Below are 26,297 nucleotides of genomic sequence, written 5' to 3'. Positions count from 1 at the left end.
CCACTAAACTTTTAAAAAATACTTCCCTCGAAAATATAAAATTAATCCTACAAACATTGAATATTATGAAGAATTAGACTGATTACCTATGTAGAAACAATTAAAAAAATTTGTTTTTATTGTGACTGGTGGGACTAGGACAAAATGTCTACACCAAGTTGTTTATTAAAAAGACTTTTATATTATTTCAACCTTACAAACATTATTGTTTATATATTTAACTATAAATTATTTAGGATAATTAGAAAAAAACTAATTAAAAAACACAAATAAAGGATTTAGCATGCCGACAACACGATCTTGATAAACTTAGGTGTTAAATAATAACGAATATAAACAAAATTTGTTCTTAAAACTATAATAGTAAATATGTTAGTTAATAACAAACATTAAATGAATTTGTTCTTAAAACTATTGAAACAACATTTGACCCGGATACACGGAGAGAAATTCATCGGAACCTTTTCAAAAATTATGGAAATAGTTCCTATAATAAAATGATCATGATAGGTATCAATCCTATGCTCATTATGGGAACCATACTCATAGTTTATTGGAAACGTACCTATACAATAATGAAATAGCTTCACTATATTATGGGAATGGTTCGTATAATATTATAGGAATGTTTCCTATACTATTAAAGGAATGGTTCCTATAATATTATGGGAATGACGCACATAATAATAGAAAAATGTTTATGTTAATAATAATGAAGTAATCACTTCAAAAATATTAAGTAATTATTTTATATTTTTTTGCTAATAAACTATTTTTTTTGTAAATAAAAATTGATCTTTCACTAGAGTGAAAAAATTTCTTTTTCATAATTTTTATTCACGTGTGTACTTAATCTTAAATTGTTTATTCCAACTCAGTTATTATTGTGTTAGATAATATTGAAAAATATTGTAGCAATTCTAAAGTTTCTCTAATAAAAGGGATATTTTCTCACTATACAATTAGAGGAGCAAAATAGATATGGAAATTCATTGTTTATTTTAACAATTTCATTTTATTTTTAAAACAAATTATTTATTTACAATACATACGTTGAATATTTATTAAATCCACCTTTTGGGTATGTAACTTTTATTGTTTATATGAACAATATTACTTATTTTACATATTTCAAATGATGTTATTGGGAAGCAAGTAAAATTATCGAAATTACTAATAATTTCAAATGCTTCAAAGTGGTCATCGAAGTCACAAATAACTTGAGTTGTAATGATAAATATCGCAATATTATCAAGCATCATCTCTATAATATTATGGGAATGGTTCCCATAATATTATATGAATGGTTCCTATAATATTATAGAAACTATTTCTATATATTATGGAAGCCATTCCTATATATTATGGGAATCATGCCGATATTACAGTTATAATTATAGGTATCGTTCCTATAATTATAGGATTCCTTCCCATAATTATAGTAACATTTCCCAAAAATTATGGGTATAATTCCTATAATTTAAGTAATCGCTCTTAAAATGGTATAGGAAAAAATTTCATTAAAATTATAGGAACAAGTTAGTACGGCTGAAAAGTAACTAGGAGAGAAAAATTGATTTTCTTGTTGATTAAAAAGAAATTTCCTTTACAAATTAGTAAAATATAGAATTTTAATAATAAATTAGGACTAAACTAAAATGAGTTAGAGAAATTTTCAAATTTAAGTCATTTTCCCATTTCGCATGGAATGCCCCACAGAAAATTAACTTCTATCAAGAACTTAATTTTTTGGAGCTCGAGGCTGAATTTTCTCAAAACAACAATATTTTCTTGACTTAAGAAGATGTAGAACAGACGCCATATTGAAAAAATTAAAATTTTTTTGGATCAAGATACTCTCAAAGCAAGAGAATTAATTTTCTTGGAATAAGTGAAAATTCTTGTCAAAAAAAATTTTTTTTTTCGCTCAAGAAAATAATTAGGAAGAAAAATATTTTCTTGGCTCGTCAACCTTTTTTTTCCGTGTATTAATGTATTTTCCTCCCGAATAAATATATATTGAATGTTAAAAAATATTTATTAAAATTTAATAATTGTCTTGAAATAAATTCAATTATTACTAGTTATTAAATCCTTCTAATGTAAATATAAAAACAATTTTTTTATTAAAAATTTTGTTCAAAATTTAAAAAAATTATATCATATAATCAAATGATATATAAAAAAATAATACGCCATTATCAAGAAAATTGACTTTCTTATTAATTAAAAAAATTTTTCTTAAATTAGTAAAACACAACCTTTTAACAATAAATTAGGACTGAATTAGAGAAAAAAACAAATATCCATCCGATGACTAGCACGCGTTAGTAGGAGTGAATGTACCTCACCACAGCGGCGTACGACTGCGCAAAGTGGGGGAAAATCATTTAGAGTGGGGAGTTATGAATGAGAACAGTTGAACTCGATGTAGTATTCCTTAAAGAAGAGAGGGAAATTAATCCACCGCTTAGTGGAGGGGATGTGCCATGCTTATTGTAACTGGAGGGGATGAGGGTGTAATTTCCTACTCGAAATAAACCGAGGAACCACGTGCTATTGTAATCTACCGTTAAATTTCGTTATTTGGCGTAATCTGGTGAGATTTTGATGGTTGTACCCTAAAAAAATGCTGACTCCCGCCTATAGAGGTTAGTTAGTTATAGTGTCTATAGTCTCCTTCTATGACGCCACAGGACACCCTTCCTCCTCCACTCTTCTCTTTCCTTACCTCTACCCCCTCCCCCCCTCATATAAGAATCGGTGCATGGCTGTACGGGAACCAGTGCTAAACGGATTGTGATTCTGTGCAGACTATTTTTGTGAATTCCCGTCAAATGACAGTTCCTTTTTAACAATTACTCATTACTTAATGGTAATAGTGATATAATTTAACACTGTGATTGCCAAAATGAGTATTGAGGATATCCTTACAGTGGAAACAATTATTAATATTAATAATTTTACTACTATGGAAGCTATTATGATGCGCGATCAAAGGACTACCAGTCACAGGGTATTCCATAATAATAACACCAATTGTTTTCAGTATTTTGATGGTGTCAATAGGACACTTTCGAAAAAAAAATCACGCGTGTGCGTTAATAATTCACACCATTTTGTTAAAAATAATAATCGTTTTTCTAAATGTGAAAATAGTGACAGTAAAATTAATAAAATTAGTAGAACTGACTTAAATAATAATAATAATAGAAGAAATGATAGAGATGTTGAATCGGGGGTTAATAGTGAAAATTTTAGTAACGATTGGAGTTCTGGAAAAACAAATTGTTCCACGTGGTTGAGTAAGTTTATTAATTAATAGGAAATTTTTGTTTTTTTTTTTTTGAGGTGATTTTGAGTATATAGATTTAATTTAAAAATTTCCACGTGCCCATTCAATATTACTACATTCAATATTTCTAAATGAACGGCGGAAATCGATTGGCGCGCTTTTTAACGGCCGGAAAAGCAACGAGTCGTGCTTCGATTAATTTATCTCCGTCGTCGGTATAAAGTTCCTTAATCCACAAGCGACAATTTTTTTAATCATTCTACTAACGTTCGCTTTGTGTGTATGTATAGGGATGTATTTTTATAGAGATGTATAGGTGTGTATGGGGACACTGATAGAAGGATTTGTTTATATTTAATAAGGTTTATGATTTTTTTAACATGAGAATTAATAGATATTTATTAAATACGATTTATTAAATGTTAATAAATATTTATTAATGGTTAATATTTGTTAATTGTTAACGAATATTTATTTAAAATAAAAAGCAAAAATAGCAATTTTCTTTTGACACTTTTTATAACTCTATAGCTGGAATTCATGATGATAATTGAATTCATTAAATAAATTAACGTTTTTGATATTTAAAAATATGAAAGATAATTATGAGCTGTAATAGAATTTGGTATTTTACAATAAACGTTATTATAATGTAATATAATTAATGCAAATAATTTATAAAGATGATTTTTGTTTATAAGCAATCTTTATATCCTATGACATTGCAAGCCAAAAAAATTTACTCAACAAAATATTTATTAACTGTTAATAAATATTTGTTTATTAATAAATACTTATTGAATATTAATAAATGCACTTTCCTCCCAAATAAATATTTATTGAATGTTAAAAAATATTTATTAAAATTTAATAAATCAAATTGTCTTCAAATAAATAAAATTATTAATAGTTAATGAATCCTTCTATCAGTGTACACTTACAGAAGGATTTATTTATATTTAATAAGCTTTATTAATTGTTAATAAATGATTTTTTAACATCGTAGGATTTAATAAATATTTATTGAATGTTAAAAAATATGTAATACAATTTAATAATTGTCTTCAAATAAATTAAATTAGTAATTGTTAATAAATCCTTCTATCAGTGTAAATTAATAGAAGAATTTGTTTATATTTAATAAGGTTTATTAATTGTTAATTAATAATTTTTAACATCCTAGGATTTAATAAATATTTTTTTAATGTTAAAAAATATTTATTAAAATTTAATAAATTAAATAATTGGCTTTAAATAAATTAAATCATTAATACACTGATAGAAGGATTTGTTTGTATTTAATAAGTTTTATTAACTGTTAATAAATGATTTTTTAACATGGGATTTAATGAATATTTATTAACAATAAATTATTTATTAAATGTTAATAAATATTTGTTATGTTAACAAATATTTATTAACAGTTAATATGTAATTTATTAAAAAATTTATTAACTCTTAATATATATTTATTAATGGTTAATGAATATTTGTTAACTGTTAACAAATATTTATTTTAAATAAAAAGCAGAAATAGCAATTTTTTTTGACACTTTTAATAACCCTACAGCTGGAATACATGATAATAATTAAATTCACTAAATAAATTAACGTTTTTAATTAACTATTAATAAATGTACTTTCCTCCCAAATAAATATTTATTTGTTAAAAAATATTTATTCAATTAAATAATAGTCTCCAAATTAAATTATTTATAAGAAATCCTTCTATCAGTGTAAAAAGGATTGGATTTGTGTTTTTGAGTATGGTTTAATAATTCATTGATAAAAATTAATTGGTTTTTTGTTCGATCGGAAGGCTTTGAGATTTGCAATTTAAGGTGTATATGGTATTAAAGTATTCGCAATGCGTTGTAGTCTGCACGCCATTCTCTCGGCATAGTAGTATGACTTGACGTCACGTTCGGGCGAGCCGATGAACGCATTAGTCATCGTATGTAGTAACGGTCTTGAGTCTACTGTACAGCTTACTTATATCTATGACAATTGTTTTGTTATTAACATAATGATCTTTGGGAAAACCCCGAGCATGCTCAATCAAGTCTAACGCTTTCGGAGTGAACACTTTTAAAGTCAAGGAATATTTTCTATTGATTGGATTATCTTGAGGAAAGGACAGGTTGATTCACAAGTTTAGTTTGTCGAAAGCGGTGTTGGATTTGTTGTTGGAAATAATCATATGTGATCAGACATGCGGCATCTGAGTAGGATTAATATGGTTACATATTCACTCTCATGGTTCGGTATGGTCCAGTAAGGTCGGATAGGCTCATATGATTGCATTCACGCGTTTTTAACCCTATATGAAGATATTCTTACTGAAAAAAGGATAACTTGACCCGGGAATATTTTTTGACAGTTAATTTTTCAGGGAAGTGATTCGTCCGAATTAAAAATCTTGAATTTCATTTAAAATATTCTTGAGCTAAATCTTTCACACTTGGCTCACGGTAGACTAACTTTGTTGGAAAACTATCATTTCTGATACAATAAACACTTTTCTTGAGCGAAGTATGTTACTTACTTGAACCAAGGTTATTAGAGCCTCGAGCCGAGAAAATTTAATCTTCAATTCCCTCACAGGTCAATAGATACTGATCAAAGTATAAGGTTATTTGTACAGCTCGGACAGCTTCACAGACACAACTGAAAACTTGTATTCAAAAAGATCTGAGTTCAAATCCTCGCTCGGACAATTAAGATTTTATTTTCAGTTAATCTATAAACACCTCGACAAACTTATTTCTTTTATCTTCGTAAACTTTTTTTCGAGACTTATATGACAGCATACTTCAGCCAATATAGATATTTCTCAGCTTGACAATATGTTAAAGTCACTAAAAATTTTTCCAACTCAACAAAGATTTTTTTGCGGTTCAAACAATTATTTTTTTTTTTTTTTTAATTTCATCATTTTTTATTGTAAGCTAAGAAATATTTTCTACCCAAATTTCCAACAAAGTTTTTCAAATAAATTTTTTTCTCAAGATATCCCCCTTTTTTTTTGCTCTAAAATTTTTGACATATGTTTTATTAATTGATATTAATTAAATCTAGTGGAAGGGGAAGAATTAACAAATTTATTTTAAATAAATTATCAATTTCATTTTTATCACGGATTGTAATAAAGCTTTTTACAAAAATAAATAAATCTGTAATAATAAATTATATAAGATACTAAATCAATAATAAAAATAATAATAATAATTATTACAATAATAATAATAGTCGATAAATTTAATAGTTAGTCAATAAATATCCAAAATTAGTATCCGTAAGTTTAACAATAATTTTATCTAACAAATACTGTACATATATTTATATTTTTTGTCTGTATAAATAATTATAAAATTACGAAGTTTTCTTTAAAAGAAAATAATTGTTAAAAAATTTGTGATTAAATATTTTTAAAAATTTACAATTTAATTGCTGAAGAGTTAATAAATACCTGGAAAATATGAAAAATCAATCTAAATAATTAAAAATATCTTTTAAAGAAAAGGAATGCCGCCACCTGTTGCGATACCTCCTACAGGTGGTTTTCTTGTCTTGTTATATATACGTCTTATGTATTTTAATTGTAAAAAAAAGTGAAATAAAATGTAAGTGACGCGATGATGAGTTAGGATAAAATATATTAAATTCACGACCTACCGCAATGTGTTTTCTTTTATTCGAGTCTATGCCGTGTAGTATAATTGTGTGAGAGAGGAGTTGTCACGGAAGAGAAAAGACGCGCGGTATAGCAAGAGCAAGTTAAACTTAAGAGTTGCGACGGAGAGTTGCAGTACATGGACTTCTTTAAGCAAGCTGGACCTCTTTAAGTATCACCAGGACAATAATGGGGTATAATTGTCCCAAGTAATGCGAGGACAGTGTGCCATTACTGCATTTTTCATCTTCTTATAACTATAGACTGTACTTACGATACAACTGGAAGTTTAATACTCTGCATTACTTTTTTTTATCCTCCACTTTGCCCTGTTGGATTTTATCAAGAATTTACCAAGGAACGCCGTCATCAGGCCGCCGTCCCAACTACCGTCTAATGTCGAGTTATTCTATTTTCCTCATTGCTCATTGCTAACAGATTATTGTCCTCTTCACACGCATCATGACAGTTCTCTTGCCGTGGTCTTTTTTTACTTCCAAAAATTTATTTTTTATTGATTATAATTGTCACACAGAAAATAAGGTTATGAGCCAAGAAAATATTTTTCTTCATAATTATTTTCTTGAGCCAAAAACAAATTTTTTTTGACAAGAAATTTCGCTTATTCCAACAAAATTAATTCTCTTGCTTTAAGAGTATCTTGATCCAAGAAAATTTATTTAAGTCAAGAAAATCTTGTTGTGAAGAGAAAATTCAGCCTCGAGCTCCTAAAAACTAAGTTCTTGATAGAAGTTAATTTTCTTGTCGAGAGAAAATTTCTCTCGAGCTCCAAAAAATTAAATATAAAGATAGAAGTTAATTTTCATTAATATTTCTATTGATTAACATGTCAATTGGCAAGGTCAAATAATATTTAATCATTTTTTTTCATTCAATATGCATAATTGCACGGTAAAATAATATAAAATGGGTATCAAATATTCGAGAGAAAAATTTTCTCAAGGTGAGAAAATTTTTCTTCTCAGCTGAAGTAGGTGGCGCTGTTTCCCTAAAGTATCTAAAAATCTTGATCAAATATAAAAATTTATTGTATCAAGTATTTATGATCTGAATTAAGAAAAATTGACTCACCAAGAATAGAATTTTTCGAAAAATTTTAACTTCAGGCACCTGACAAATTTTCTTGAGCCAAGAATTTTGTTCTCTAGTCAAGAAATTTTTCTTTCTGTGTAGCAAAATTTTGAAAATTTCCTGAAAATTTATAAATTGAATCTACGTAAATAATTAATAAAAAAATTAAAAAACAGTAGGTTTTCGGGGTTTAATCAAATAATTAGCTTTTAAAATTGTAATTTTTACATGTGAAATGGAGATTCCACCAGCCGTGTATTTGGTTAAGAATTTAATGCAATTAACGATTTAAAAAAAATTTTACTTTCATTAAATTTGATTGAAAAAATAATAAGCTAAAGATTAAAACAATAAAAAAAGTAGCTTTCCGAAGGTATTACGGAGATATTTTATATTTTTTATGAAAAATCACTCGGAACTTGCGTTGTTTAAAGTCTTGTATTTGACTTGGCAACACCGCTTGTTTAGTTACCCAAAGCATAAGTAACCAAGGTTTTTTAAATGCTAGAACATCTTAGTCATTTTAGTTAGATAGTAAACATAAATAAATTTGAAGGTTAGGGACACTCTTTTTGTGTTGTCAAGTGTATACCGGTAATTCAGAGTGCTATATTTTTTATTAGTCAATAAAATATTAATAATTATTTAATGAGTAAATTTATCAGAAATTTTCTCAAAAATGTTATTAATTAATTTAAAAATTAATTTTAAGATAACAAAGTATTTCTATGTATTATTTTTTTATCGGCATTCTTTACACTAGGAGGGTACTTGGATTTCCTTAAATTACTCGATGTATAAATCTGCATGCGAAAAACTTTTAACCTTCTCGCCATCTATCGGCCATTGCAGAATTAATTCCTAAAAAAAATTCCGTCAATTTTTCTTTAGTCTAATAATTTAATTAAATATAATAAATTTTTTTTTTCAAAATTTTTTTAACGTTTAATAGCCTTTATTTCTGTTCCCTTAGGGCTCGCAAGCCTACTGATAGTCCTGCTTTTCGTGACGGCAAACGGAAAACCAGCAGCACCTATGGCAGTTCACAAACAACAGTTTACATCCACGCCCAAATGGATAAATCCTTGCGGGGAAGCTGCCGAGAATTCTGATGGGTCAATTTACATAGAACAAATGAAAGATGAGCAATTGTTAGGGACGATCATCTTGAGGGCGAAAAACGCGCTAGATCACGCGAAGCGTTTCTGCGACCATTTTGTAAGTTTCTTTATTTATATACTTTTTTTCCATACTGATAGAAGGATTTAGTTCTATTTAATAAGATTTAGTAATAATTACTAAATAATTTATTAAAGCCCATTTATTTCCACCAAATAAATATTCAGCAGTATTTAACAATTGATTTATTGCTACGCAATAAATCGTTTATTGATATTAAAGAAATTAATTTTTTAACTAATTTTACCGTATAACCTAACTTTTTTACTCAAAATAAATCAAAATAATTAAAATAAATAATTTTAAGTAAAAATATAAGGTATTGTAAAGAAAATAATCTCATTAAATTATAATTTTTTATTTGAGACATTTATAAAATTTTAAATTAAACAACTTTTTAACATATCAATAATAGACTAATTGAAAAATTTAAACTAAATTCCGCTGAGAAATGACATGTAAGCCATTTGGGACGTATGTATGTTTTCAAAGGGAAGATAAATCTCCCAAAATCGAGCTCAATAAAATAATCTAAGTCAGTTAATAGGTTATGTATGACATCGGAATTAAAGCAACGCCATCTACCGACAATACTTACCAAACAAATATTTAGTACCTACTACTAAATATTATTTGGTGGAAAAAAATATTTATTTTGATATAATAAAGCTTTGTTAATATTAATATAATTTATTTAGAATAAAAAAATAATTTATTAAACTGTAACAAATAATATTGATGTGTAAAAAATATTTTTTTCTCCCGAATAAATGTCTAAAAATTTTGCTACTAAATCAGTTTATTAGTACTAAATCCTTCTATAAGTGTATTTACTAAATGATTTAAAAACAATCCCTTGATTACGAAATATTTAGTAATAGTTACTAAATAATTTATTAAAGCCTATTTATTTCCACCAAATAAATATTCAGCAGTATTTAACAATTGATTTATTGCTACGCAATAAATCGTTTATTGGTATTAAAGAAATTAATTTTTTAACTAATTTTACCGTATAACCTAACTTTTTTACTCAAAATAATTAAAATAAATAATTTCAAGTAAAAATATAAGGTATTATAAAGAAATTAATCTCATTAAATTATAATTTTTTATTTGAGACATTTATAAAATTAAAAATTAAACAAGTTTTTAACATATCAATAATAGACTAATTGAAAAATTTAAACTAAATTCCGCTGAGAAATGACATGTAAGCCATTTGGGACGTATGTGTGTTTTCAAAGGGAAGATAAATCTCCCAAAATCGAGCTCAATAAAATAATCTTAGTCAGTTAATAGGTTATCTACCGACAATACTTACCAAACAAATACTTAGTAACTGCTACTAAATATTATTTGGTAGAAAAAAATACTTATTTTGATATAATAAAGCTTTGTTAATATTAATATAATTTATTTAGAATAAAAAAATAATTTCTTAAACTGTAACAAATAATATTGATAAGTAAAAAATATTTTTATCTCCCAAATAAATGACTAAAAATTTTGTTACTAAATCAGTTTAGTACTCCGTACTAAATTCTTCTATCAGTGCATGATTTTGTAAAAAATCCGCCAGTATTAAAAACTTTAATCGTGTGTGCGTGTGTGTTTAATATTCCGGCGTATAATAGTATTATGGCATAATTGCCGATTAGATCATCCACGGCATTCAACAGGAGTGTAATAATAGAAATGATAATGATGATAATAAAAAAAAAAAAAAAATTAAAAAAGGGAGTCTTTGTAATACAATCTTAAATGTACTTATGATGAGACAGGTGTAGCATTTATGATATAGACTTCTGTGGCGTCGCACTGTCTGCTGTCGGGTTCTTACGTCAGCTTGCTATAACTTATCACTTTATTTTTATTTCTGAGTACTCGATTATTATTTTTGTTAATTTTAAATGATTTTTTTTTGTCTTGATTATTAAGTCGGGTCAATTATTGCTAACGGATTTTATTGACGGGGACTTGGGGAAAAATAATAAAATAAAATGGAAATAAAATCGGAAGCTGTCCCTACCATTATCATCATCAAGCATACTCTGGCTGCATACTAAAGTGCAGACCGGATATACCAATGCCGGCGGTAAATTGTCTGTGGCAGACTGAGATTCTTACGTTAATGAGAATTATTATAATTATAATCATAGGTTTTATATAGCTTGATTTTTATAAATTTGTAATTAAATCGTTGATAAATTTTGCTCTATTAATAGTAATTTATTTTTTAGTCACTTCATTTTTTCTTATATTGCATTTAGACATTTGTTAAATATTATTCTAATTAAAAATTTGTCAAGCTTCAATAATAATTTAATATTTAATCATAAAAAAAAATTAGGTAACAATATGAAGAATTTCATTTTAAATATTTTTTAAAGAAAATATTTTATTAAAGCAACATATCTAATGAGCTTATATATTAAAAAATGTCAATAATTAAGAAATGACCTTGTATCTTTTAATCTATTGACATATTTAAAGATATAAGCTTATCCTGATGTTACACTCATCAAGAGCTTTCATTTGAGTACCCACAAGCATTTTCATATATTTTTCATATATACATATATATAATATATATAAATATATAAAATATATGAAAAATTGATGTAGGTACTTAAATAAAAGCTCTTGGTGAGTGTAACATCATGATCAGCTTATATTTTAAAAAATGTCAATAATTAAGCAATTACCTTGTATCTTGTGATCTATTGAGATTTTTAAAGTTATAAGCTCAACCCGATGTTACACTCATCAAGAGCTATCATTTGAGTACCCACATCAATTTTTCATATATTTTATATATATTATATATATGTATATATGAAAAATATATAAAAATGCATGTGGGTACTCAAATGAAAGGTCTCGATGAGTGTAACATCAGGATGAGCTTATATCTTCAAAAATGTCAATAATTAAAAAATGACCTTATATCTTGTGAACTATTGACATTTTTAAAGATATAAGTTCATCCCGATGTTACACTCATCAAGAGCTATCATTTGAGTACCCACATCGATTTTTCATATATTTTATATATTTATATATGTTATATATATATGTATATATGAAAAATATATCAAAAATGCATGTGGGTACTCAAATGAAAGCTCTTGATGAGTGTAACATCAGGATGAGCTTATATTTTAAAAAATATCAATAGTTCACGAAATAAAAGGTAATACACAAAATACACTGGCCACAAAATTTCGCTTATTCTCTTAATAATACAGATTATAAAAATAAAAAAATATTTTTTAATTTAAAATTCTGCAAATCATCAATCCAAATTATAAAAATTTCTGATTCTTTTATTAAAAATTAAAAAAATTTTTCTTAAAACTTCATAGAAAATCAATCTCGACCTTTTTTCACTCAGATACATTTCACAAAATAATTTTATCAATGCTTGCAAATAAATTTTTATTGAAAAAAAAATCTCAAGTTACAAATACACTTCATAAATTCTCTCTTTATTATTATTGAACAAAAATATCAATGAATTCCATTGAAAAAAAAAGTGACGTACTATATGCATATTAAAGCAGCCTTTAGACTCACGCGTATCGTTTAACAAAATGTCTTATCAACGTCTTGCGATTAATTCCGATAAACTCAACTCGCTATAATTTGATCTAGCCAAACGCCACCTGATATAATTATTCACGTACTACTGTGTATCACATTTAAAAAAAAAAAAAAAAAAAAAAAAAAAACAATAAAATAATCCGTGAAAAAATAAAATAAATAAAAAAACTATTTTTTAATTCTCATTTTATCTGCAGTCAAAACTAATACCCAATCCGTCGATGGTGGTCTAGTAAAAAAAAGCCCTCAAAGAAGATAACTGTGACTATTCACTGTCTGCTCTCTTATTGACTCTCATTCTATCTCTTAATATTTCTCTACTCTACTCCAAAAGTCCTTTAGATGTTTAAATTGGCTTGACTTTATGCCGCCCAGTAAATTACGAAATTTTTAGGTACCAAGGTAAAAACTAAATCTTCGGTTGAAAATATATTTTTAACGCTTTACTTTGTGTATAAACCTACAACACGACAACCTTGGAAATAACTCAACTACACTTTCGCGTCAACCGGTTATTATTTATAATACATTTTTTTTTATTGAATGACCAAAGTCTTACTTATACATAATTAAACACGATTTTACGATAATACCGGCCCTAAATCTTAGAATATAATCTGGGTCTGCCAAATAAAAGGATTATGCCGAAGACCTTATGTATACAGAAACTCCCGTTTTTGTAGTTTTGACCTCTATTATAGGTTATTCATTTATTTACATTTTTTTCTGTAGACTTTTTATAATTTTTACTTACACAGAAAGAAAGGTTAACTTGAGCCAAGAAAATATTTTTCTTCTTAATTATTTTCTTGAGCGAAAAAGAAATTTTTTTTTGACACAAAAAATTTTACTTATACTAAATGGTTTAGTAACAAACCTTTAATTACCAAATATTTAGTAATAGTTACTAAATAATTTATTAAAGCTCATTTATTTCCACCAAATAAATATTTAGTAGTATTTAACAATTGATTTATTGCTACGCAATAAATCGTTTATTACTATTAAAGAAATTAATTTTTTAACTAATTTTACCGTACAACCTAACTTTTTTACTCAAAATAAATCAAAATAATTAAAATAAATAATTTTAAGTAAAAATATAAGGTATTATAAAGAAAATAATCTCATTAAATTATAATTTTTTATTTGAGACATTTATAAAATTTAAAATTAAACAAGTTTTTAACATATCAATAATAGACTAATTGAAAAATTTAAACTAAATTCCGCTGAGAAATGACATATAAGCCATTTGGGACGTATGTGTGTTTTCAAAGGGAAGATAAATCTCCCAAAATCGAGCTCAATAAAATAATCTAAGTTAGTTAATAGGTTATGTATGACATTGGAATTAAAGTAACGCCATCAATCGACAATACTTACCAAACAAATATTTAGTAACTACTACTAAATATTATTTGGTGGAAACAAATATTTATTTTGATATAATAAGGCTTTGTTTATATTAATATAATTTATTTAGAACAAAAAAATGATTTATTAAACTGTAAGTAATAATATTGATGGGTAAAAAATATTTTTTTCTCCCAGATAAATGACTAAAAATGTTGTTACTAAATCAGTTTAGTACTACGTACTAAATCCTTTTATCAGTTGTAGTTACGAAATGAATGAGTAATAAGCTCTTAATTACGAAATATTTAGTAATAGTTACTAAATAATTTATTAAAGCCTATTTATTTCCACCAAATAAATATTCAGCAGTATTTAACAATTGATTTATTGCTACGCAATAAATCGTTTATTGGTATTAAAGAAATTAATTTTTTAACTAATTTTACCTTATAACCTAACTTTTTTACTCAAAATAAATCAAAATAATTAAAATAAATAATTTTAAGTAAAAATATAAGGTATTATAAAGAAAATAATCTCATTAAATTATTATTTGTTATTTGAGACATTTATAAAATTTAAAATTAAACAAGTTTGTAACATATCAATAATAGACTTATTGAAAAATTTAAACTAAACTCCACTGAGAAATGACATATAAGCCATTTGGGACGTATGTGTGTTTTCAAAGGGAAGATAAATCTCCCAAAATCGAGCTCAATAAAATAATCTAAGTCAGTTAATAGGTTACCCGCATGAAAATACTATATATCGTTCAAAATATATTATACAATATATTGCAAATGAGTGATGAATATATGGCGGCAAAATTGTCTATTTTGAAAAGTATAATTTTATTCTATATATGGAAACATGTATTTTAAATAATATATTCATTATTATATGGTGATCCATACATCGCTTAGTATATATCATCTGCTATATTACCGAATACATAAAAATCATATATAATATATCATGTACTGTATATGAAGAATATATGTGATACCATATATTTATCGATACATTATTTTAAGTATAAGGTATCAATATATAAAAAGTTGTACCGATACACATATGGATCGTGCATACATGAAGCAAATATATTGATGAATATATGATTTATACATGAGAATGATATATTTATTTACAATATATTTTTTTATATTATTGTGGCAAAATTATAGATATGATTTTATATATCGTTCCATATATCACATTATAATATTAATATATTTAATCATATATTTTGGAACATATAAACCTTTTCCAAGCGAGTATGTATCACATTGGAATTAAAGCTTAGCCATCTACCGACAATACTTACCAAACAAATATTCAGTACCTACTACTAAATATTATTTAGTGGAAACAAATATTTATTTTGATATAATAAGGCTTTGTTTATATTAATATAATTTATTTAGAACAAAAAAAATGATTTATTAAACTGTACGTAATAATATTGATGGGTAAAAAATATTTTTTTCTCCCAGATAAATGACTAAAAATTTTGTTACTAAATCAGTTTAGTACTCCGTACTAAATCCTTCTATATAAATTCTTGCAAAAAATTTAAAAAAATTATTTTTATAATACTCGACGATTTTTTCAATTATTTTTAAACATATTTAATATTTATAAGGTTATAACTTCTTCTTAAGACCATAAATCAATGCGGTGAACAATATATCATTGAAACGGATGTCAGCGGACGCGTGCCGATAAGATATGTGCACTTATAGTTCCTAGTAATTGAATTATTATATATCTGTTTACATTAATTGAATTAATTTTAATAACTTGGCGCCGGTTAAAAGTTATTAATCATAAATCGTAACGTTTAATCATCAATAATAATTATGATTCTTATTATTGTTGTTATTATTATTACTTAGAGCAACTCTAAAATAATAAATAAAATTATACTTACAATTAATTAAATTTAATAAAATTGTTTTGTCTCTTTTTCAGTCACAAGAGTCACTCGGATTGAATTTCGAGTCGATGCAAGCGTCGTGGAACAACCGTCAGTACTATTGGCTACCAGGTCCGCTGGAAATTCCAAAACAGCTGGGCACGACGTTGTCCGAAGACTATTTAAGCAAACTTGAGGTGCGGATGGTCAGTGCTCTTATCATTTATCATTTTTTTTTTTTCACTCATCTGATCATTCATCAGCTTATTAATACTATTTTCGGTAATCGTAGGTTAATTTTTGTGTATGTTTATCGTTATAGATTGACTCGGCGTTGTTAAATGCGTACGAGTATATGCAGAAGTATGCTGTGGGCTTAGAACAAATTACCTATGACCAGAAGGAAGAACAGCTTAATTTTCAAAAAGAGTTTGTTGAGACTGAACACAATCTTCGTTCCGTAAGTTATTTTTTCTTATAACAATTTAATTTAGTCTCTTCTTTAAAAAATTAATGAATGTGTGCCCCAAAATTTAAATTATCGAAAAAAAAAATAATACTAATTATTATTAAAAAAACAATCAAAATTTTTAATGAAAAAATAATTTGTACTTTATAGACATTATCGGTGATTATAGCTACACATTTTTTATAAAAAAAAAAGCATCAAAGCCTTAATAATCATTAATTATATTAATTAAAATAAAAGTAATTAGTTAAATATGGTCAAAAATTCAAATTTATTGATAAAATCTGTAATATTATAATTTTGAATTATAATTATATGGTTGAGCATTTCGCTAGTGAAAATTTTAAGCTACATTTCGCCACCTATCGGCAATCGCGGAACTAAGTTAAAAAATTTAATTTAATAGACTAAATATGACGATTTTAAACTGAAAACTATGACTAAAAATATTATAAAAGCAAAAGTTTGAAAAAAAAAGTCAATTTTCGTGTTTAAAAATTTTTTTTACTGGTTTGCGTAAAAATTTTGATTTTTTTTCCAATTAATAGTATAATGAATTTCTAAGATAGAATAAAAATTTCATGTTATGATTTTGAATCATAATTGAATTATTTACCATTTCGCAAGCGAAAATTTTAAGCTACATTTCGCCATCTATCGGAAATTTTGGAACTAAATTAAAAAATTTTTATTTTTTACATAAATTTAATACAAACTTTGACTTAAGAATCATGTAAAGCAAAAATTAAAAAAAAAAAAAACTTTTTTACTAAATTACCTGAAAATTTCAATTTTAATTCTCAATTAAGAGTGTAATAAATTTCTAACCTATAATAAAAATTTCATATCATGATTTTGAGTCATAATTTCATTTTTTACCACTTTTCAAGCGAAAATTCTATGCAACATTTCGCCACCTATCGGCGATTGCGGAACTAAATTAAAAAATTTTTATTTCTGACACAAATTTGATACAAACTTTGACTTAAGAATCTTGTGAAGCAAAAATTAAAGAAAATAATTTAATTTTTTTTTACTAAATTGCGTAAAAATTTCAATTTTCTTTTCAATTAACAGTACAATAAATTTCTTACCCACAATAAAAATTTCATGTTATGCTTTTGAATAATAATTACATGATTTACCACTTTGCAAGCGAAAATTTTATGCTACATTTCGCCACCTATCGGCGATTTCGGAAGTAAACTAAAAAATTTTATTAAAAAGACTAAATATCTCGATTTTTAGCTACAAACTTGGAGTAAAGAATCTTTTATAAGCAAAAATAAGAAAAAAAATGGCTTTTTTTATTAAGTTGCGTAAAAATTTTGATTGTTTTTTTTTTTTTTTATTAAGAGTATAATAAAATTCTAACCCAAAATAAAAATTTACAGGTCCTATGCGAGCTACAAGTAGCAATGATGGAACGAGGAGTACCACAACGTATTGACGTATCGCGTGACATAATGCCTGACATGTTTCGTCAAGTAGAGTCAATAACGTCGAGAAACACCCGAGACTGGATAATATTCCGGGACTACATGAACGGCCTGGAGTACGTAGTCCAGGTATTCGAGCACCTGAAGAACAACTTAGAGTCCTCTTGAGGATGGTGGGGCGGAGTAAGTCGGCCCAATAGGACAACACGACGACAATTAGTGCGCTTCTACAATAATAATCTAAGGGCTCTAAATTCTGTGTCATTATAAGAATACCTACGCTTCGAATTGGAACAAAATCGACTAGTAGATGCTGCATTTAATCCACCGACGCTCGCCGCCTGATATTCACCATTATTAGTTTTAATTGATAGTGTGCACGTAGTATGCATGAAGGATTGTTGGAACAAAAAACTAAATTACGATGTAAATATTAAAAAATATTATTTGAAACTGACGAAAGTTGTCAAGTACAAAATATGCACTCTTCAGCAATTAAATTGTAAATTTTTAAAAATATTTAATCACAAATTTTTTAAGAAGAATTATTTTCTTTTAAAGAAAACTACGTAATTTTATAATTATTTATACAGACAAAAAATATAAATATATGTACAGTATTTGTTAGATAAAATTATTGTTAAACTTACGGATACTAATTTTGGATATTTATTGACTAACTATTAAATTTATCGACTATTATTATTATTGTAATAATTATTAATATTATTTTTATTATTGATTTAGTATCTTATATAATTTATTATTACAGATTTATTTATTTTTGTAAAAAGCTTTATTACAATCCGTGATAAAAATGAAATTGATAATTTATTTAAAATAAATTTGTTAATTCTTCCCCTTCCACTAGATTTAATTAATATCAATTGATAAAACATATGTCAAAAATTTTAGAGCAAAAAAAAAGGGGGATATCTTGAGAAAAAAATTTATTTGAAAAACTTTGTTGGAAATTTGGGTAGAAAATATTTCTTAGCTTACAATAAAAAATGATGAAATTAAAAAAAAAAAAAAAATAATTGTTTGAACCGCAAAAAAATCTTTGTTGAGTTGGAAAAATTTTTAGTGACTTTAACATATTGTCAAGCTGAGAAATATCTATATTGGCTGAAGTATGCTGTCATATAAGTCTCGAAAAAAAGTTTACGAAGATAAAAGAAATAAGTTTGTCGAGGTGTTTATAGATTAACTGAAAATAAAATCTTAATTGTCCGAGCGAGGATTTGAACTCAGATCTTTTTGAATACAAGTTTTCAGTTGTGTCTGTGAAGCTGTCCGAGCTGTACGAATAACCTTATACTTTGATCAGTATCTATTGACCTGTGAGGGAATTGAAGATTAAATTTTCTCGGCTCGAGGCTCTAATAACCTTGGTTCAAGTAAGTAACATACTTCGCTCAAGAAAAGTGTTTATTGTATCAGAAATGATAGTTTTCCAACAAAGTTATTCTACCGTGAGCCAAGTGTGAAAGATTTAGCTCAAGAATATTTTAAATGAAATTCAAGATTTTTAATTCGGACGAATCACTTCCCTGAAAAATTAACTGTCAAAAAATATTCCCGGGTCAAGTTATCCTTTTTTCAGTAAGAATATCTTCATATAGGGTTACAAACGCGTGAATGCAATCATATGAGCCTATCCGACCTTACTGGACCATACCGAACCATGAGAGTGAATATGTAACCATATTAATCCTACTCAGATGCCGCATGTCTGATCACATATGATTATTTCCAACAACAAATCCAACACTGCTTTCGACAAACTAAACTTGTGTCTCAACTTAGATATTTATTTATTTTACAATATTTATTATAAATTGACTGTATATCAAAAGCAAAAATGCCCGTTGTATCATATTAAACCAAAGACCAATATAATCGACTATTTATTTTCATTAATAAGTCCTTTCCTGAGGTAAAATAAGATAAAAATGAAAACGTGGGAGTTGCCATCAAATATGTGACTCTTGTAAGTTATTTGAGAGGAAATGAGTGATGTATGATGGTTCCGACTGTGTGTGCTTATGCTTACATTTAAAGACCTTTCGAGCGTGTTTTCCCGTCTGTTTACCAACTCTGTTAGCTCGTTGTCGTACATCGGACTGTGGTCAGGCCGAGGTTCTGCATGTTCACTCTCTGTTTAACAATACAATACGTGTCAATATATCTTGAAGTTCATTTTTTTATTGTTGAAGTTATTTAACACACACTAGCCAATTTTTTTTTCTTAATTATTATAAAAAAGATAATAAAAATAAATTTTTATAACATCTTTTAATTTTTTAGTATTTCAAATTAGTAGAAAAAATTATTTTATAGTAAATAGTTCTGCGACGGCCGATAGGTGGCGAAATGGTTCAAGAGTTTCTCGCTTGCAAAGCGGCAGGTTGAGTTATTAAGTACTATTTTAAAGTTATTCGAAGTATTCGATAATTTTTTTATGCCACATATTTTTAATTATTTTACAGGTCGATTTCTATTAAATGATTAATAGTTCATCGTTGGCTAGGCTTAATAACATTAATGGTGTTATGTACTCTTCAGAGAAAAGTTTACATAAGATTTTCTGACTGTAATTGTGAAGAAAATAATTTACTTTAATGAAATAATTTCACGAGAAATTAATAATTGGGTATAATTCGACTTGGTGTTTATTGATCTTATTCCTGCGGTTATAAAAAGAAATATTATTGGATTTTTCCGATATTTTCTTGTTTGACAAACCTCCAAATTATAGAAACTCCTGTTCACAATCAACTTTCTAACGTCGTTGAATTTCCTGTCATACGATTTACGATTTACATCGTTTGACAACAGATTTCATTCCCATATTAATTTGTCGCTCGGACTTGGAAAAATAATACTAACTGAAAATAATTATTTTGACAAAATTACACATTGCATTTAGAATTGTAGTGAGACGTAGAAAAATTAATAACTAGCTAAATATTTAGAAATATTTCAAGCAATACATGAATTTGAACAAACTTAATTTTTGTTTTTCTTCAGTACAACAATTATCTCTACAATATATTTAGCTCCTATTAATTTGGTGGTTTTTACCACAAGCGCGCAGTCGTCGCTATCTATCGTGGCAATAGTGAACTATTAAATATTTTTAAATTATATTAGCTCCAAATTATCAATATTTGATATTGCTCCACTAGACTGAAAGAAAACGTTTTTTTAAAAATTGACATTTTTTTGTGACAGTTAATTTTTTTTAATTTAGAAAAAAATAATTTTAAATAAACAACTAAAATTTTTCAAATTTTTCTAATTCATTCTAATTTATTATTAAAAGTTTATATTTTAATAATTTGTAAAGAAAATTTTTTTTAATCAATAAGAAAATGGATTTTTCACTCCTAGTAATTTTTCAGCCGTACTAACTTGTATCCTGAACAAATTTTGTTATTAACTAACATATTTATTATTATAGTTTTAAGAACAAAGTTTGTTTATGTTCGTTATTAATTAACACCTAAGTTTATCAAGATCGTGTTGTCAGCATGCTAAATCCTTTATTTGTGTTTTTTAATTAGTTTTTCTCTAATTATCCTAAATAATTAATAGTTAAATATATAAACAATAATGTTTCTAAGGTTGAAATAATATAAAAGTCTTTTTAATAAACAACTTGATGTAGACATTTAGTACTTGTCCCACCAGTCACAAATGCCTGTCCCACCAGTCACAATAAAAACAAATTTTTTTAATTGTTTCTACGTAGGTAATCAGTCTAATTCTTCATAATATTCAATATTTGTAGGATTAATTTTGTATTGAGAGGGAAGTATTTTTTAAAAGTTTAGTGGTTGAACTGAAATTGGACTTTAAGTATACCTTTGGTAAGAGAGAAGGATTTGTTCTTAGTCCCACCAGTCACACTCAGTCAAATGATAATTACAAGAAACTTAAAAAGTAATCGAGGTTTTTGACAAAGGGATCTTGTTAATTAGTTATTCTTCTATATTATAAGATAAATTTTACTACACGGAGAGAAATTTATAGGAACCTTTCCAAAAATTATGGGAATGGTTCCTATAATATTATAGGAATAGTTCCTATACTATTAAAGGAATGGTTCCCATAATATTATGGAAATGACGCACATAATAATAGAAAAATGTTTATGTTCATAATAATAAAGCAATCACATCAAAAATATAAAGTAATTATTATATATTTTTTTGCTAATAAATTTTTTTTTGTAAATAAAAATTGATCTTTCACTAGAGTTAAATAATTTCTCTTTCATAATTTTTATTAACATGTGTACTTAATCTTAAATTGTTTATTCCAACTCAGTTTTGTTGTGTTAGATAATATTGAAAAATATTGTAGCAATTGTAAAGTTTCTCTAATAAAAGGGATATTTTCTCACTATACAATTAGAGGAGCAAAGTAGATATGGAAATTCACTGTTTATTTTTACAATTTCATTTTATTTTTGAAACAAATTATTTATTTACAATACATACGTTGAATATTTATTAAATCCACCTTTTGGGTACGTAACTTTTATTATTTATATGAACAATGTTACTTATTTTACATATTTCAAATGATGTTATTGGAAATCAAGTAAAATTATCGAAATTACTAATAATTTCAAATGCTTCAAAGTGGTCATCGAAGTCACTAATAACTTGAGTTGTAATGATAAATATCTCAATATTATTAGGCATCATCACTATAATATTATGGGAATGGTTCCCATAATATTATAGGGATGGTTCCTATAATGTTATAGAAACTATTCCTGTATATTATGGGAACCATTCCTATATATTATAGGAATCATGCCGATATTACAGTTTTAAATATAGGTATCGTTTCTATAATTATAGGAACCATTCCCATAATACTAGTACCATTAACCAAAAATTATGGGTACAATTCCCATAATTCAAGTAATCGCTCCTAAAATGGTATAGGAAAACATTTCATTAAAATTATAGGAATGGTTTCCATATTTTTCTCTCCGTGTAATTTTTTAATTTTCTAAAAACATAATTTTTAAAAAAAACTACCAAATAAAAAAAAATTGCGGTACCGATAAAAGACGAATTGAAATGACACTACCGAAGATTTAAATTATAGTAAATGATGATGATAGGTGCTCCGGGGTGAGAGTGACGAAGGACAAGGCGAAGACTCAGATCAGAAGGTTCCCTGAGTGAGTGGATTAAAGAAAGAAGCGTCGCTATGGCGTCCGTGTTAGCGCGGATCAGCAGGTATATAGTCAGTAAGTAGATATGGAGTATAATAAGCATAACTATAAACCTTACCTTAAACACACACGCTGCCGATTTGATCTGAGATGAGATCTCATGCAGTGAGCGAGTATGAATGAGTAGTAGTAGTCGCTGTGTTGTGTGTTGTGTGCTGTTGTTGCTGTGTATCGTGAGAAGACAAAACTCAAACAAAAAAAGAAACCAAAATCCAATCCATTGGCCCTGGCTTTTATGAATGACCGTGTATATGGGAAAACCGAGGTATTCCCGCGCTCTCAACATATCTACGTCTATTATTATTATCTCCGGTATTTAGTTTGTAATAATAATAATAGTATTATACATTATATATTATATATTATGCGTATCGCATCATGAGCCAAAGGAACAAGACAAAATTCCGATGGTATTTTGCTCCAGAAAATTTCGAGTCTAGATCGTCTCCTCTGCCCATTTCACAGCCTATACATGTATATACAGAGCCTCGGGCGGAATACTTTTGCTTTGGGTATTCTTTTGCTTTTGGGATTTAAAAAATACTTAAAAAAAATTATAACCAGGTTCTCAGTGTAATTAGGACAGTGCGCCCGCATCTCGTCTCTTAAAACCATAGACAACCGTACACCAGCCACCTTAATGTCTCTGTTTTATTTTTTAACCCTTTTTTAATGTAAGAACTAAATTACCTGCTCAAGTATTTTTAATAAATATTTTTTTAGTTTGGTGAAAAAATTTTTTTAGAATTACATTTTTTCATTATGATTATTTATTGGTAATTTTTAAAATTTTTAAATAAATTAATTAGTTCTTACAAATTAATTATTATTAATAAATTATTATAAATTAATTCTAAATAAATTAATTAATTTTTATAAATTAATTCTAAATAAATTGATTAATTCTTATAAATTAATTAATCCTTACAAATTAATTATTATTAATTAATTATTATAAGTTACTTCTTAATAAATTAATTAATCCTTACAAATTAATTATTATTGATTAATTATTATAAATTAATTCTAAATAAATTAATTAATTGTTATAAATTAATTCTATATAAATTGATTAATTCTTCTAAATTAATTAATCCTTACAAATTAATTATTATTAATAAATTATTATAAATTAATTCTAAATAAATTAATTAATTTTTATAAATTAATTCTAAATAAATTGATTAATTCTTATAAATTAATTAATCCTTACAAATTAATTATTATTAATTAATTATTATAAGTTACTTCTTAATAAATTAATTAATCCTTACAAATTAATTATTATTGATTAATTATTATAAATTAATTCTAAATAAATTAATTAATTGTTATAAATTAATTCTATATAAATTGATTAATTCTTCTAAATTAATTAATCCTTACAAATTAATTATTATTAATAAATTATTATAAATTAATTCTAAATAAATTTATTAATTTTTATAAATTAATTCTAAATAAATTGATTAATTCTTATAAATTAATTAATCCTTACAAATTAATTATTATTAATTAATTATTATAAGTTACTTCTTAATAAATTAATTAATCCTTACAAATTAATTATTATTGATTAATTATTATAAATTAATTCTAAATAAATTAATTAATTGTTATAAATTAATTCTATATAAATTGATTAATTCTTCTAAATTAATTAATCCTTACAAATTAATTATTATTAATAAATTATTATAAATTAATTCTAAATAACTTTATTAATTTTTATAAATAAATTATTATTAATTAATTATAATGAATTAATTAATTATTATAAATTAATTCTAAATAAATTAATTAATGCTTACAAATTAATTATTATTAATTAATTATTATAAATTAATTAATTCTTGTAAATTAATTAATTATTATGAATTAACAATCTTAATTATTATAAATTAATTCTTAAGCCAAGAATTTTTTTCTCCAGTCAAGAAATTTTTCTTTCTGTGTAAAAAATGATCATTAGAAATAAATTCATCAAGAGAAAGGGCAATTAATTGATTAAAAAAATTATTAATAACTTCAATGATAATTTTTCTCTTCAAACGTGTTTTTTTTTTGTATCATTTACTTTAGCTTTAGACAATTGGAACCATGACGGTGAGCTACAAGAAGATGCATTTTGTCTTACGGTGATAACACGCGCGTGGGAGGCTCTGAGATATAGCTGTTTGAACACACGAACACTTTTAACGGCTAATTGCAGCTGATAGGAAGAGCATAAAAAAGGGTGATCGGGTGACTCTATATAGTAGAACTGGTTGGTAGTATCGCCTGGTTATATCTGCCGGAATAATGCATGCATGGGAATCCTCGATGGATGAGTGCATTTGGTCCACTCATAAAATTAGGCGGATCCTTTTAAAACGTCTAATTCTCAATTTTTACATTTTTTAGTGGCCAAATTTAAGGATATTAATTCATATTGGTTGGTTAAATAAAAAAAAAATGATTTGATTCAAGAAAAACTTTTTCTTCAAAATTTTATTCTTGTTTTAAGTAATTCAATTCTCTTAACTTACTATCAAGAACTAAATTTTTTGGAGCTCGAGGCTGAATTTTCTCAAAATTAGAAGATTTTCTTGACTTAAATAAATTTTCTTGGATCAAGATGCGAATTTATTAAAGCAAGAGAGTTAATTTTGTTGAAATAAGTGAAATTTCTTGTATCAAAAAAATTTTTTCCAAGATATTTAAATGTTAATATTTAAAATGCTGTGAAAGAAAAATTTCTTGACTGGAGAACAAAATTCTTGGCTCAAGAAAATTTGTAGGATGCCTGAAGGAAGACCGAAGTTTTGGCCGAAGTTAAAATTTTTCGAAAAATTCTATTCTTGGTGAGTCATTTTGTCTTAATTCAGATCATAAATACTTGATACAATAAATTTTTATATTTGATCAAGATTTTTAGATACTTTAGGGAAGCAGCGCCACCTACTTCAGCTGAGAAAAAAATTTTCTCACCTTAAGAAAATTTTTCTCTCGAATATTTGATACCAAT

The 26,297-nt window shown here is 25.9% G+C and overlaps 1 protein-coding gene across 5 annotated transcripts in view; it reads left to right on the top strand.

Moving 5' to 3' along the window:
- LOC123270752 overlaps window positions 1–18,716 on the top strand; it is a 30,188-nt gene extending 11,472 nt beyond the window's left edge. For 2 of the 5 annotated variants that reach the window (XM_044736899.1, XM_044736898.1), the window contains exons 2-5: window positions 9,034–9,278; window positions 16,179–16,328; window positions 16,445–16,582; window positions 17,986–18,709. In XM_044736899.1, coding sequence (XP_044592834.1) covers window positions 9,034–9,278; window positions 16,179–16,328; window positions 16,445–16,582; window positions 17,986–18,198 — 746 coding nt within the window. In that variant the 3' untranslated portion in view covers window positions 18,199–18,709. Of the gene's footprint in view, window positions 1–2,773; window positions 3,306–9,012; window positions 9,279–16,178; window positions 16,329–16,444; window positions 16,583–17,985 lie in introns of those variants that run through there. The other 3 variants (XM_044736896.1, XM_044736895.1, XM_044736897.1) reach the window with 3 other exon arrangements.
- The last annotated feature ends 7,581 nt before the right edge of the window (window positions 18,717–26,297 follow it).

The sequence above is a fragment of the Cotesia glomerata genome, linkage group LG8 (genome assembly GCF_020080835.1).
Source record: "Cotesia glomerata isolate CgM1 linkage group LG8, MPM_Cglom_v2.3, whole genome shotgun sequence".
Taxonomy (NCBI): Eukaryota; Metazoa; Arthropoda; class Insecta; order Hymenoptera; family Braconidae; genus Cotesia; species Cotesia glomerata.
Note: the sequence above shows the minus strand (reverse complement) of the source record. Positions and strands in the feature narration are given on the sequence as shown.